The 14,419-nt window shown below is 55.0% G+C and overlaps 3 protein-coding genes across 3 annotated transcripts; 2 read left to right on the top strand and 1 right to left on the bottom strand.

The window, feature by feature from the left end:
• Positions 1–486: 486 nt before the first annotated feature.
• On the bottom strand, positions 487–4,579 carry POLR1C (RNA polymerase I and III subunit C). Its single transcript, XM_004739818.3, has 9 exons — positions 4,443–4,579; positions 4,262–4,333; positions 2,514–2,621; positions 2,142–2,274; positions 1,750–1,869; positions 1,508–1,660; positions 1,173–1,322; positions 942–1,058; positions 487–819 (listed from the first exon to the last, which is right to left on the bottom strand). Exons 1-9 carry the CDS (start codon positions 4,509–4,511, stop codon positions 701–703), a joined length of 1,041 nt encoding a protein of 346 aa, XP_004739875.2. The 5' UTR covers positions 4,512–4,579; the 3' UTR covers positions 487–700.
• A 66-nt stretch (positions 4,580–4,645) lies between these two features.
• On the top strand, positions 4,646–8,953 carry YIPF3 (Yip1 domain family member 3). Its single transcript, XM_004740324.3, has 9 exons — positions 4,646–4,902; positions 5,525–5,722; positions 5,924–6,030; positions 7,439–7,484; positions 7,625–7,717; positions 7,875–8,006; positions 8,203–8,316; positions 8,519–8,642; positions 8,732–8,953. Exons 1-9 carry the CDS (start codon positions 4,822–4,824, stop codon positions 8,878–8,880), a joined length of 1,044 nt encoding a protein of 347 aa, XP_004740381.2. The 5' UTR covers positions 4,646–4,821; the 3' UTR covers positions 8,881–8,953.
• A 2,227-nt stretch (positions 8,954–11,180) lies between these two features.
• On the top strand, positions 11,181–14,106 carry LRRC73 (leucine rich repeat containing 73). Its single transcript, XM_004740325.3, has 6 exons — positions 11,181–11,544; positions 12,166–12,326; positions 12,681–12,803; positions 13,195–13,295; positions 13,409–13,631; positions 13,778–14,106. Exons 1-6 carry the CDS (start codon positions 11,273–11,275, stop codon positions 13,846–13,848), a joined length of 951 nt encoding a protein of 316 aa, XP_004740382.2. The 5' UTR covers positions 11,181–11,272; the 3' UTR covers positions 13,849–14,106.
• The last annotated feature ends 313 nt before the right edge of the window (positions 14,107–14,419 follow it).

The following is a 14,419-nucleotide window of genomic DNA, read 5'->3' as shown; positions in this document are numbered from 1 at the left end:
TGACAGACCTACACTAGGCCGGTCTTCCCACTCTCCCAGTGTTCTCTGTGGCTGCTGGGGCGGGACTCTGAAGCACTGCCCAAAGGGAACTGCTGCTGTCCCTTGTGAATTTTTTTTTTTAACATTTTTAAGTAATTTCTACACCCAACATGGGGCTAAATTTATAATCCTGAGGTCAAGAGTCACCTGCTCTGCCAACTGAGCCAGCCAGGCACCCACCCTTGTGTGACACTTAATAGCAGTGTGACTTGACAGCTGTAGACCTGATGCTTACTGTGATAATCCAGAAGATGGGTAAAAGTGGCACACAGTATCTTTCTGTGGCTGAGCCCCCAGAAACCACCTCAATTAGGGATTTCTCTTAAGGCTTCAGAGGGATTTGGCCCTGGCCTGCAGTAACACCTGAACCCAGTGTTCCCAAGGGCTAAATAATGCCAAACCTCTTGGGAGTTGAGGGCCCATATTTTGGGGTTAAAACTCAGGTAGTCCTGACAAAAGCAATTTTATTTACATGAAGGCCTTACAAAGGCACAAGGTCACATTCTGTGGCACATTAAACAAAATGTATCAACTGAAAAGGCTAGACTTGTCCCAGAAAACCCAGGACCTCCAGTCACATTGGACTCTGTAGCAGTCCTGTGAGGGCAGGTCAGGACCCCAGATCTTCAGCCTGGCTACACCAAGAAGTCTGGTGGCAGACTCAGTCCATCTGAACTGCGTCCAGTTCATCCAAGAACCGTCGGCACTTCCCCATCAGTACCTTGATGGCTTCACTCACTAGCACCTCTGGTGGCAACACCCCTGTTGACTCGACAGAGACTGGGAAGCAGAGAGAGCCCTGAGCCCAGGTGTGCTGGCACCAGCTCCTGTGCCGCATCACTGCCAGCTTCTAATCTGGACTCTGCCAGGAAACTATACCCCCACCCCGACCCGATACTCACAGATGTAGTGGTCGCGAACCCGAGCAAGTCGGACGAGCTTCTTCAGCTTCTCATTCCGGAACACTTCCCTGCTGAAGGTATCTAGCCGGGGATTGGCAACTCTGGCCACCTTCTTACCTAATGAAAAACTCTGTTCTAAATACTCGAGCCCCGAGCTTTTATTTCTGCTACCCTTACAGAAAATATACTTTAGGTCCTGGACCCGAATCCATGGCATCCCCAGTGGCCTACCTTGGACCTCCTGCACTTCAATGACCCCAGGTGAGAAGCACCGGCTCAGCTCCTCCGCTGCCTCCCCTTCCACAGGCTCAAGCAGGGTGATGTCGGGCAGGAGCCTATAACTGGCTGTCGCCACAGGTGAAAACTTGGCATGATCTTTGCCTGGAGGGTAGACTGAAATCAGAGCCTGTGGGGAAACTTTCTTCATGTTCGATAAGCCCATAACAGAGACCCACTGGCTTTTTGCTGGTCAAGACCGCTCAGCTGAGCACCTTAGTTACACCTCGCCCTACTGTAATCACACTACCCCCCCCACCACCACCCTGGGCAGCCCGCAGGGTTCTTACCAATGCCCTTGACACAGTGCATGAGTAGGTCAATCTCCTGGCCAGGCCGCAGTTGGGCAATGAGAATATCATCATGCACAGGCCTGATAGTGCCCTCTGGGAAGAGGTCAGCCTGATTCCCCAGGGGCACCCATGTCATGTGCCTGGTGTACACTGGAGAAAGCAGCACATCAGAGAAACCTCAGTCCTTAAAACTAGCACCCAGCAAAGGGGGGCCTTCTTGCTCACCCACCACCACTCACCTTTGTGGTTCACATAGAGTTCGTTGGGATCAGAGGAATCTTTAGCGGCATGGGGATTCCGCGTGCACCTGACCTGAAGACGAAACTGCAGAGTATCTATCTCTGTGCCTTCTTCATCTCCTGAACAAAAGAACAGCTGAACATTTGGGTGCCAGACGCTACACTGTATGCATTAATATGCATTTGTCATTTATTCCTCTGGAAAAATTACAGAAGGCCATGGGCAAGTGTTCACATAGATCCCAACAACTCATGTACCAAAACGTTAGTAACTTGCTTACAATCTTAAAGTAACCAATCGAGGATCTGAACAGAGGCAGCAGGACTCTAGAATCAACTGTGCAAGAAAACTGTTCCAATTTTGCCACAATTTCATTTTCTCAAACACTGACCTTGGTTCCGATACTCAAAAAGACGGGGATCGGCATGAATAGGAATGAGCCCCAAGCGATGAGCAAGGATCTCATCCTGGACAATGGATGTGTTGTTGTACACGAGGACCTTTTCCACAGCCATGGTTGGCACCTGACCAAGAAAACAGGATCATTCACCTATAGACTCCCCATTTACTCCTATTTCCTGACCTAGGAGGACCACTTCTAGAAGAAAGCTTGATGAAAAGTTTGAGGAATGAGCAGGAGGAATGCTCAGCAAAAACTGCCAAGAAACTAAAAGAAAGGGGCAACTTGAGAATTCTCCAAATAAGGTGACTGCACAGTTTCCTACCCAACTCCACCCTTGCCACTATACACACTGATAAATACCTCAGCTAATAAAATACGTCGAAAAGCATTGGCAATGGCTGCATCAATTCCCACCATGTCGAACTCCAATGAGTTTTCATCCAGGTGCACCACATCCACACGGAAGTTCTGCAGGGACAGAAAATGCAATAAATGAAGCTTACTCTCTATGGAGTCAATACCCTCCCACTGGATATTGCCCCTAATGTTCTCTCACCCAAGAACTTCCTTTTGGCCAGATGACCCTCATAGATGTTCCTTTCTCCCCCGATCCTTTAGGAGTTTCTTGAAAAGTTTCCTTGTTTTTAATTCTCTATTCATTTAAAATCACCTGCAATATGGCCTCCCACTAGACCATCCAGAGAAACTATTCTACGAGAGAACGGGCCTCCACACCCCTTAATCTAGTTGACACTATTCAATTCTTATCTTACTAGACTCGACTCCTGCATTCAGCATTGATAGAATCCCTCCATTTTTTTTATTTTTTATTTTCTTAAAGATTTATTTGTCAGAGACAGAGAGAGAGAGTGCGCAAGCAGAGGGAGAAGCAGGTTCTGCCAAGCAAGGAGCCCGATGTGGGACTTGATCCCAGAACGCTGGAATCCTGACCCGAGCCGAAGGCAGTGGCTTAACCAACTGAGCCACCCAGGCATCCCAGAATCCCTCCATTTTCAAACTCTGCCTTGGCTTCTGAGCACCAATCTTCTGGTTTTCTTTCTCCTAAATCCTCCTAAATTCACGATCTTTTACCGACTCTATAAACAACACTATCTTCCAGGTTTTTTTCTCTCTCCAAAGCAACCTCAATCACATTCATGGTTTTAACAATCATGTACTGAAAACTTCCAAATTTATCTCACTTCTGATCGCCTTTCAAACACATGTTCTACTAGCCTGCTAAATTTCTCCACATACAGGAAACAATGTAGTATCATTCCCCTTCCCCAAACCTATTTTTCATCAGTAAATGGTACCACCGTTCATTAAAGCAGTTCCTCAAGCTGGGTCATTTTACATTCCCTCCTCACAGCCAACATCAAAGCAATCACCAAATTTACCTTCTATCTTCCCTTTGCTCTATTTTTCTGATTATAATCTTAGTTCATGCCTTCAACCTCCACTCCTCTATGCAATCCTGTCACAAATCTGACTGCCCTATTTCATCTTTGATTCATTCTCTCCCAGCCGTTGTGGCTGCAAATCAGATCATATCTGCTTCAGAGCTTTTCAAAAGCTCCCTATCACCTACAGTGTCTAATAGGCACTTCGATCTTGCCCACCACTCATGCTAGCACTTTATATTCGAACAATAATAACCTGCTTGGCCATTCCCAGAACACAGCTCGCAAAGCCTTTGTAGTTTAGCTTTCGGTCTTAGATCCCCCTCACCTTTCCCTGTTGTCAGATTTTACTCATCGTTCAGGGCTCAGTTCAGATGTCATCTCCTTCAGGAAGTACATCTTCCATACCGCTGACCCGCTTTCCATTCTAGATTAAGTGCCTCTGTGGGATCACCCCATCCCTTACTGTCCTTATCGCTACCAACCACAATTACCACATTATACTGAAATCATTTATGCGCGCTCTTCAACAAGATTAAACCGCTTGTTCGTCGAACAGAGCACAAACCGTGTACACGGAGCTCCTAACCCGTTGCTCAGTAAACGACTTATGCACCGAGCGAATCCCAAGGGCTGCTTCCAAGACAAAGGCTGCCCAAATCACAAGGTCCGTTCCAAATACCCTCTCCAGCCCCGCCCACCTACCTTCTCGAAGCGGTTTTGGTCCCAGGCATCATCATAGCCCGAATAGTTACCGGGGAAGTCGGTGGTATGAACCTAGAGCAAAAAGAGACGAGTCTGCGACGGGGCAGGTAGGGCAAGCCCGCCCCAACTCATCCCTGTTCCACTCTCTTTTCTCTTCCCAAGCTCAAGGCCATAGGCTTACATTGCGAACCCCGAACTCCCCCAGAACCACGCGGGTCCGCATTTCTTGCACCGCCTGGGCGGCCGCCATCTTCACCCCCTCCACGTGATTAGGGCAGCAAACTGGCGCGTGCGTCCCAGCCGTCCTTCTCCGTCTCCGTGGTAACGCACCGCCTCCCGGATTCTTAAACATCGCGAGATTCTGTCCAGCCTGTGTCCACGTCCCCAGTTCCGGAAGTCAGGTTTAGCCAAACATCCGGGCTTCTTCTTTTTGCGTTCCGGCTGAACCCACCTCTCTTTCTTGCCCCTAGACATAGCCCTCCCTCAGGCCCACGTCTCTCCCACTCCTCCTCCGCGCGCGGGACTTACGCGGGCTTCAGCGACGGGAGCCCTCGAGGGACATGGCAACTACGGCGGCGCCGGCCGGCGGCGCCCGAAGCGGGGCTGCCCCGGAATGGGGAGGGTTCGAAGAAAACATCCAGGTAATCGCCCCCAAGGCTCCGCCTGCTAGTAGCCCCAGGGCTGGCAGCCGTCTTGAAGTGTTGTGGGGACTCCCCCTGGGAGCGTGGAGGTCTGCTCCATTTGCAGCACTTGTTCTCCCCTTTGGATCTTGGTGTACACGAAAGGCAGTGGGACTAGTGCTGACCTGAAAGGTAGACTAGTCCTCCAACCAAAGGGCCTCGTGTCTCTGGATACACCTGCTCTTGCTTTCGAGACAAGTTTGTTGGTCGATCGGGGTCAGGCGTGGCGGGGGAGTGGGCAGTTTTCACTGGCACTGGCGAAAACCATGCTGTGTGCACAGCCTTGTTTGGGGGATGGAAAAGACAAAGGAAATGGGCACTTTTGCAGCCCTCTGAGAATCTGGCAAGAAAGGTAGAAGAAAGACATGTATGCGAGACAGGAATAGGTTTTCCAGGCTAGAAAAGAGAGCCAGACCACCAAGGGTTCTGAGAGCAAATGAAGGGAAGAGAGCCGTGTGATCTGTGGTGATTCCAAGCCATGCCCCCAGCAGTGGAAGAACAAAGTCCCAAACCCTGGGAGGAACGGAGGAGGACATGCGGATGGAGCAGAAAGGTCCCGCACTGGAAGCCATTGTCTTCACAGGGTGGGGGCTCAGCTGTGATTGACATGGAGAACATGGATGATACCTCAGGCTCCAGCTTCGAGGATATGGGTGAGCTGCATCAACGACTGCGGGAGGAGGAAGTCGACGCTGATGCAGCTGCTGCGGAAGAAGAGGATGGGGAGTTCCTGGGCATGAAGGGCTTTAAGGGACAGCTAAGCCGGCAGGTGGCAGATCAGGTAAGCAAGACTGGATTCCAAGTAGCTGGGAAGGTATATCTAGGCAGGCCTCAAGGGCTGGAGTTGGTGTCGAAGTTCACCCCATGTTGTCTAACGCAGTAGAACTATGTAGAAGACCAACAGAAAATGGGCAACAGGGACTACAGCCCAGAATCTCCCTCACAATACCTACTCGCCCCACTTCCGTCTTCCTTACTTCAGATGTGGCAGGCAGGGAAGAGACAAGCTTCCAGGGCCTTCAGCTTATACGCCAACATCGATATCCTGAGACCCTACTTTGATGTGGAGCCGGCCCAAGTGCGAAGCAGGTGAGAATCCTTCTCTTGACAGAAGCTGCCCTCCTCACACCTAGTTCTTCATCCACCTGCTACAACCAGCTACCAAGACCTGAGGCTCTGCCTTCCTCCTCTCCATCTAGCAGACCGCTCTCCTTCCCTCAACACACAGCGCAAATGTCACCTCTTCTGTTCCCCATTCCTGAGCCGCATCCCCAATTTGTCCCTTCCTGGTGATCCTAGAGAACTTTATGCTTTCTTTTAACAGATGACCCCGCAGCATGCTGTACTCACTTATTTCTGGGGCTGGCTCCCCAGAAAGTTCCTCAAAAACAAATCTCTGTTTTATTTTTATATTCTCAGCACTGGAACAGTCTCTGAACCAGAATACCACTGCTTAGTTGTTGAAGGACTTTTCGAGAAGTGGATCTAATTTTGGCTTGGTACTTTGCTCGTCATTTAAGAGGTGCTCATCAGACACCCAGTACCACTTAGCAGCTATTTACTGAGCATTTGCTGTGTGCTGGGCACTGTAATGGTTCTGTCTCATGGAAGACAGGGTAAAGATAGTTGGAAGCCTTGCCCTCAGGTGCCATTACAGTTCAGCACTCATGTGCTCAGGGAGGACACCTGACCCAGAGTAGGCTAGAGGGCGGTATGTGGCAGGTTTTCCAGAGGCGGTAAGATCTAACCAAAATCCAAGGTGTTACAGGAGCTGGTCACTTCAGAGTGGGGAAGAGTGACTTGTAGTTTTATCCTTTCTGTGTGGAATTTTCATACCATTTCTAGGCTGTTTTTGCAGAATATGCTCAGCGGTGTTGTGAGGAATGGTAAGCAGGAAGAGACAGGAGACACACTGGTTCCCTCAAGTAAAATCTTTCCTACAAAACCCTTTCCAGGGCTTCACCATCAAAGCCCTGAATTCTGGGCATTCTCTTCTGAAGTTGGTCTGTTTTATTTTTTATTTTTAAAATTTTATTTATTTATTTGACAGACAGAGATTACAAATAGACAGAGAGAGAGGAAGGGAGCAGGCTCCCTGCTGAGCAGAGAGCCTGATGCGGGGCTTGATCCCAGGACCCTGGGATCATGACCTGAGCAGAAGGCAGAGGCTTTAACCCACTGAGCCACCCAGGCGCCCCTGTTGGTCTGTTTTAAATGGAAGCAGGTCAAATAGATAAATCGTCAAGCTCTCTCCCAAGGCCCTGTTAGGCTTTCTGAGTTTTCCATGTGTGTGAGCCTGGTATCAGAAGGTTTTCCTTCCTGGAAGCATTTTTAGGAACAGGGAGTTTATTTCCTCATCCCTTGTCTGTCTTTACTCCCCTCTTCTTCCTTTATCATCCAGCATATTTTCTGGAGTTAAGATGAATAAGATTTCAGGCCCTCCAGAACCTTATAACTTAGTGCCGCCTTGGCTCTCATCTCTCCTCTCTTCTCCCAGGCTTCTGGAGTCCATGATCCCGATCAAGATGGTCAACTTCCCCCAGGTGAATACCCAAGGTAGCATGTCTGGGAGAGCCGGGGGAGAGATGAGGGTAGGGGGTGGGGCCACCCGGCAAAGCCTAGGAAGACCTAAAACAGAAGAGCCATTGTACCCTCCAGCCTGAATGAGTTGGTATATTGACAGAAAATCGCAGGGGAACTCTATGGACCTCTCATGCTGGTCTTCACGCTGGTTGCCATCCTCCTCCATGGGATGAAGACATCTGACACCATTATTGTAAGCAGGACAAAGGACTTTGGGGGGTGGCTGAACTAAGTTGAAAGCTGCCCAAGGAGGTGATGGTGCAGTGAGGTAGAAGCAGCCCCTGAGGGAAGCCCTGGGTGAGGCTGAGACTAGAGGCCTCCCAGGACTAAGCAGAGCCTTCACCCCACAGCGGGAGGGCACCCTGATGGGCACAGCCATTGGCACCTGCTTCGGCTATTGGCTGGGCGTCTCGTCCTTCATTTACTTCCTTGCGTACCTGTGCAACGCCCAGATCACCATGCTCCAGATGCTGGCACTGTTGGTAAGGAGTCCAGCATGGTGGCGGGAGAGGGTAATCTTCAAAAGAGTAGCTAGGCCTTGGTCTGCATCTCTCCCAGGCCCCAGGCACTGGAATGGGATGAGCCAGCCAGCGGACTGTTTCTTTCTCAGGACCTTCGTGAGAGCTCAAAGGCCAGCCCAGCCTGAGTGATTTTCCTCTCCGCCATTCCGTTTCCTAGGGCTATGGCCTCTTTGGGCACTGCATTGTCCTATTCGTCACCTATAACATCCACCTCCATGCCCTCTTCTACCTCTTCTGGTTGCTGGTGGGTGGGCTGTCTACCCTCCGCATGGTAAGCTGGGCAAGAGGTTGCCAGGGGCGGGCTGACCTCCTGGGGAGTTCGGGAAAACAGCTCAGAGCTGGGGCCAAACCCCACAGAGGGTTCCGAATGGGTGGGAAAAGCCCAAAAATGGTTCTAAGCTCTGGGCCGGAATGTCCTCTCCACACTGCTGGCTTTGGAGCCAGGCCCTCTAAGCTGTGTTCTGTGGCCCTAGGTGGCAGTGCTGGTGTCACGAACAGTGGGCCCCACACAGCGGCTGCTCCTCTGTGGCACCCTGGCTGCTCTGCACATGCTCTTCCTGCTCTATCTGCATTTTGCCTACCACAAGGTGGTAGAGGGTGAGTGACAGCAGAGCCAGGGGCAGGGGGGACATCCTCCGAGCTCGGTGCCCAGCCAGCTCTGGCTCACCTTCCATCTTCTCTTTTAGGGATCCTGGACACGCTGGAGGGCCCCAACATCCCGCCCATGCAGAGGGTCCCTAGGGATGTCCCTGCTGCACTCCCTGCTGCTAGGCTTTCCGCCACCATGCTCAATGCCACAGCTAAGGCTGTCGCGGTGACCCTGCAGTCACACTGACCCCACGTGAGACCCTTGGACGACCCCTGTTCCCCCATCTGTGGAGCAGAGGAAGATTAAAGAACAGTACTGATGGCATGTGTCTCTTTGATGGGGTCTGCAGCTGCCTCAGAGCTGTAGCCACTTCTGCAAACCCCTTAACGCCTGTGGGCCTTCTGAAGGGCACAGGCCTAGAATCCCTGGCTGGGACTGCAGGGCTTTACGACCAGTGCGGAAAGTGGCTCAGCTCCTCTGAGGCCCTCTCTCCGCTTCCTCCTTCCTCCCTCTTTATCTCTGCCACGTTGTCTTGCTAAATATAGACTTGGTAATTAAAATACTGATTGAAGTTTGGAACTGGAGCTACCATTCCAGTGGTCCTCCCTGCCACCTTACTTTCTATACACTTTCCTGTTCTCTTGTCCCTGGTGGTAATGGCACCTGTCCTCTTCTTGCTACCCTCATCCAGGCAGGACGAAGGTGGGAGAGCCCAGACTACACTGAAAGTAGAGACTGAATATGAAACCTGTCCCTGGGGGCGAGGGATACTCACCCCACGGAGCCGCAGGGAGGCCTCAAACACAGGAACCCTAAGTCTGATGGAGGAGAGCACCCAGCTTGAGTGGGCTCAGCCTCACTCACACTGGCACACCAGTGGAACAATGACAATCCAAAAATGCCCAGATTCAGCCCCATGACATTTACAAGGCCGTGATGCACCCGGGCCACTGGGTAGGGATAATTCAGAGCTCACATCTGAAGCCAAACTTGCCGGTGTCCTGGTTATACTGAGGCCAAAGGAACAAAGCTGTCATCTGGAGTTTACTTTGTCCTTCCTCTCCAAGAGGGTTGTTCACTCTTAAAAACCAGCCCCCCCCCCCCAGCCTAGCACCATCCACCCCACCACCCATTTAATCTCCACTTAAGAGTTAAGTCAGGTGGTTAATGAAATAGGACGTTTGGCCTCCCTTCACTACGCTTTTTTTTTTTTTTCTTAGTAAATCTGGGTCAGCATCTTTTCCTCCCAGCAAAGGGCCTAAGAAAGACGTGCCTTTCATTTGCCGTGCGTCCTCCGATATGTGAGGACCCCACCCCATCACCAGTGAACAAAGTGCAAACAGCACTACCCGCACCGTGCAGTGTACCCTTCCTGAAAGTTCCAGCTCCCTTAACTCGGTCGCCTACCACAGCAGGTCGCTGGTCCAACACTCCCTTTCATTGCGCTACCCCAGTATCACACGTACTGAGCCCCGAAGCATCTGCCGCCGGCAGCAGGGGAAGGAGCGGCACCAACACCTTGCACCTACTTGGGGTTCTCCCGCCCCAGGAACCCTTCGCGGTCCGGGTGTGCCTGGCAGGCCCGGCCCCATCGGCCTGTGGCCCCTGCGACCTCTGCGGCGGGGCCGCCATCTTGGCGAGGGGCAGGCGGGGACGTCTTCCTGGGCTCGACCTCCCCCAACACCGCTTGCGCGCGCGGCGCGGCCCGGATTACGGGGCTTTGGGGAGGACCTCCAAGCAGGACCGGAGGGCGTGCAAGGGCCGCAGGCGGAGACATCAAGGGTCAGGCCCTGAGGAGGAGGGAACGACGGGAGAAAGGGCAGAAGCAATGCCATCTCCACGTGACGTGCCTCCATTCTGCCCGCCACACCCCCGGCTCATCCCCGGCCTCGACCCACCACTAGCTACTTTCCGTCTGGGTCCACGCCCAGGGGAAGAGCGACCCCACCGCTCGGGAATGCCGGGTGTGTGCAGACCCCGGGCCGCGTGGCCTAGGCCGGGCAGGGGGCGGGGCGAGCGGCGGTGACGCGACCGTTGCCATGGGAACCCGCCGCCCGCTCAGGCGCAGGAGCCGAAGCCCGAGCCGGAGCTGCTGCCTGCCGCCGGCTGCCGGCCCGCCCGCCTCGGGCTCTCCCTGCGGGTAGGTAGGGGAGCCGGGCTGGAGGAGGGGAGGGAGCAGATGCGGCCTCCGAGCCGAGACCGGTCCCGCACGTCCTGAACCGAGGCCCCGCAGCCGCCGCCCGGACCGCCAGGAACGAGGACAAGCGCGAAGCAGCGCCCACCCGGCCCCGGCCCGCGCGCCCCGGCCCGTTCCCAGACACGGACGGCACGGTCCGCCCCGGCCCCAGCGCCGCGCGGTCTCAGCCCGGCAGGCGACCTCGGCGCCTCCGCGACCCCCGCCGGCTTCGGCCACGGCCCCGACGCTCTTCGCCTTCACCCGCACCGCCGCCGCTGCCGCCGCCGCCTCCGCCGCGGCCGCCGCCGCCCGCGCCTCTGCCACCGCCTGTGCCCCCTCTCCGTCCGCGACCCCTGCCCAGGCCCCGACCCCAGCCCCGACCCCAGCCCCGACCCCGCCCTCGGCCCCGCCAACCTCGGCCGCGGCCCGCGCCCCGGCCCCGGAGGCCCAGCCGTGGGTACGATGTTGCCCAGCTCCATCCAGATTTCAGGGGAGCCGCTGTCAGGCGCCGAGGTGCGGGACATCTGCCGCGGCCTGCGCGACAACGCCGTGCGCCTGCTATCACTGCGCGGCTGCCGCCTCTGCGACCGCGACTTCGGCCGCATCTGCCGGGCCCTGGCCGGGGCCACGTCCCTGGCGCAGCTCAACCTTAACCTAGGCGTCGTGTCCAGTCCCAGCCGCATCAAGCAGCTGGCAGAGGCGCTGCGGACCAACCGCTCTATCCAGTCCCTCTTGTGAGTGCGCTCCCTCGCAAGGGGGTCCCGGGCACTGCACCCCTCTTCACACGCCCCCTGCCACCGCCTATTCCTCCACACACTTTCCTGTAGCTGTCTCTGCGCCAGCCTGCTTTCTCATGCTTGTGCACCATCTCATCCCTCCACCCAGGCCTCCACGACACCTTCCAAGCTTATTATCCCTTACCTCTGGACTGTGCACACACGGCCCCACCCCAAAGGAGATGGGCTACCCTCCCCTTTCTGGCAGGGCACGTGTACCTCCCCATCTAATCACCAGCCTTGACTTCTTGGGGGGCAGCCCCTCCCGGCTCAAGAAGGACCTCCCCTGGGGACTAGACCCCTGCCCCTGCACTCTGCCCACTGAAGAGTCCCAATCCACCACTCACACACTTCTGTGCTTTGTCCTGGATCCCAATCCCTGCCCCAGAAAAGAAACCAAATTCCGCCTCCACTTGGGTTTTTGGAATCTAGAATCTTCTTTCTCCTTCCTAAGACTTCTCCCAAGTGCTGTGACAAGTGCCCTCCTCATCTCTAGGGCTCACATAAGGGAAGGGGTCCGTCCCCTACAGATAGGGCTGATGACTGCAGTAACCTCTGCTCTCTGGTCTCACCCACCAGCCTGCATGGAAGCCCCCTGACAGATGCAGGACTGGCCTTGCTGAACCCAGCACTGGCCCTCCACCCTGCCCTTGTGGCTCTGGACCTGGGGGACTGCATGCTAGGTGATGAAGCCATCAACCTCATCTGTGGCCTCCTTCCCCCAGATGGAGCCAAGTCAGGTGAGCAAGAGGCCCTTCTGAGGACACGGGCTGCTGTGACCTTGATGAAAAAGCCAGATGCAGAGAGCAGGGGGTGTGACCCAGAGCTGAGGGTTCTGATGGGGTGTATGTGATGTGTGTGTGAGAATATTTATTAGAAGGATGGGGGGCTGAGCAGAATGGAGACTCAGGCATCCAGCCTCTGGTGGGTGGGGGATGCAGGGAAGGCAGGTGTCTCTTGAGGCCCAGGAGCTCTGTGGTGGGGTGGGGTGGGATGGGTCTCAGCCACCAGGGACACCCCAGAGATCCAGGGCAGGGGAGGAGCTTGAAGAGGGCCTGACCTCCATCCTGGCTCCTCACTTTGATGCTGCCCAGGCTTGAAGGAACTGACGCTGAGCGCCAACCCTGGCATCACCCCTAAGGGCTGGAGCCGCCTTGCGATTGCCGTGGCCCACAGCTCCCAGGTCCGCGTCCTCAATCTGGACTACAACCCCCTGGGTGAGGCTCAAGGAAGTCCCCTGTGAGTCTCACCATCCCACCCCCATCCAAGAACTTGGGACCATTGTTTGGCCATGGTAATACCCCTTCCCCCTGGGGGACGGAGAAGGGAGGGGGGATGAGTGAGGTAGTGGAGAAGCCACTTATGTGGAGGACCAGATGACCACCAGGTACATCAAAGTACCCATCACCACCCCAGGGCCTGGCTTTCTTCACCCGTTCACTCCCGAGTCATGGAGCCTCCCTTTTAGCCGCCTACCAAATGTCTGTGCTTGCTGGCCTGGGGTGGGATCTAGGGTCTTTAGGGCACTGGGGAGGCCTCAGGGGAGGAAGGGTTGGCAGGCCCACTCATGACTGCCGGTGACCGTGTGCATGTGTGCTGCCTCCCTAGGTGACCATGTGGCGGGGATGTTGGCTGTAGCTGTGGCCTCCAGCCGCACCTTAGAGGTCCTGGACTTGGAGGGCACAGGGCTTACCAACCAGTCAGCTCAGGTGAGAAGTCTTCATGCTTGGGGTGGGGGGGCTGGGATGGAGGTGCAGGTGAGGCCACATGTCTGTGGACATCCTGAAGTGGTCTGAAAAATCCGCATTCTTCCCCACCTCAGACCCTGCTAGACATGGTAGAAAATTACCCCACGGCTTTGCGGAGCCTTGTGTTGGCTGAGAACAGCATTAGCCCCGAGCTGCAGCAACAGATTTGTGACCTCCTCTCAGAGGGAGAGGAGGAGGAAGAGGTGGCAGGAGGGGCTGGCGACACGCAGGAACAAGAGAGAGGGCGAGAGCCTGCTGCCCAGCAGAGGAGCAGCAGCTCCTGGATGTGCCCCAGTGGTAAGAACCCCCAGGGTCGGGCAGAGCCAGATCCCAAAGAGGCCTAGGCCCAGGGAGAGTGGGTGTGGGAGACCTCAGCCGCGTCCCACCTGTGTCCCTGGTGGAGGGACGAATGGTGGTCTGAACAGCCCTTTGCCTTTCCACAGATCCCAGCTCTCAGATGGTGCTCATGACTTCAGGACTAGGTGATAGTCTGTTGGCTGAAACCGAGATGTGACTCTCTGCTTGGGCTTCTGCGCATCCTTACATGTTGTCTGTGTCCCCAGCACCTTACCCCGGATGTCAGGGTCAGGCCCTAGGGCCTGGGAGGGAGGTGGGGGTGCCGGGGGCTCTGGTAGCTCCCGGCAGCGATGGGAAGCTCTGGAAGCTGACTAAGCAACAGCCTTGGGTGCACGCGAACCCAAGGTGATGTCTCTGGACTTGTTGGCAGCTCTGGCTGCAACCCGCTGGCTCGGAAGAGATTTTATGAACTCTACAACCTGTCGTTCATGGCTGTGGTCCCTGGGGATGGGCATTAGGAAAGGAATTAGAACCATTGAACACTAGAGGGCAGTACCACCCCACAGTCCAAGCTCCAGGCAGCGTCAACTGGCCCCAACCGTCAACTCGGTCTGGCTCAGGTCTCGGGCTTGTAGCACCTGGGATTCTGGGGTGACACCTTACACCAGCCCCCCCCCCCCCAAAGATCATAACTAAGGTAAAAAGCTCACCTCCAGGGCTGGGTTGCATTGAACCCTACCTCGAGGAGATCGGGCCCTGCTGAGGTTACTTGAGGTACAACTTCTCCC

Source organism: Mustela putorius, unplaced genomic scaffold (genome assembly GCF_011764305.1).
Source record: "Mustela putorius furo isolate JIRA1106 unplaced genomic scaffold, ASM1176430v1.1 tig00003983_pilon_pilon_pilon, whole genome shotgun sequence".
In the NCBI taxonomy this organism is placed as follows: Eukaryota; Metazoa; Chordata; class Mammalia; order Carnivora; family Mustelidae; genus Mustela; species Mustela putorius.
This window is presented reverse-complemented; position numbering and strand designations above follow the sequence as displayed.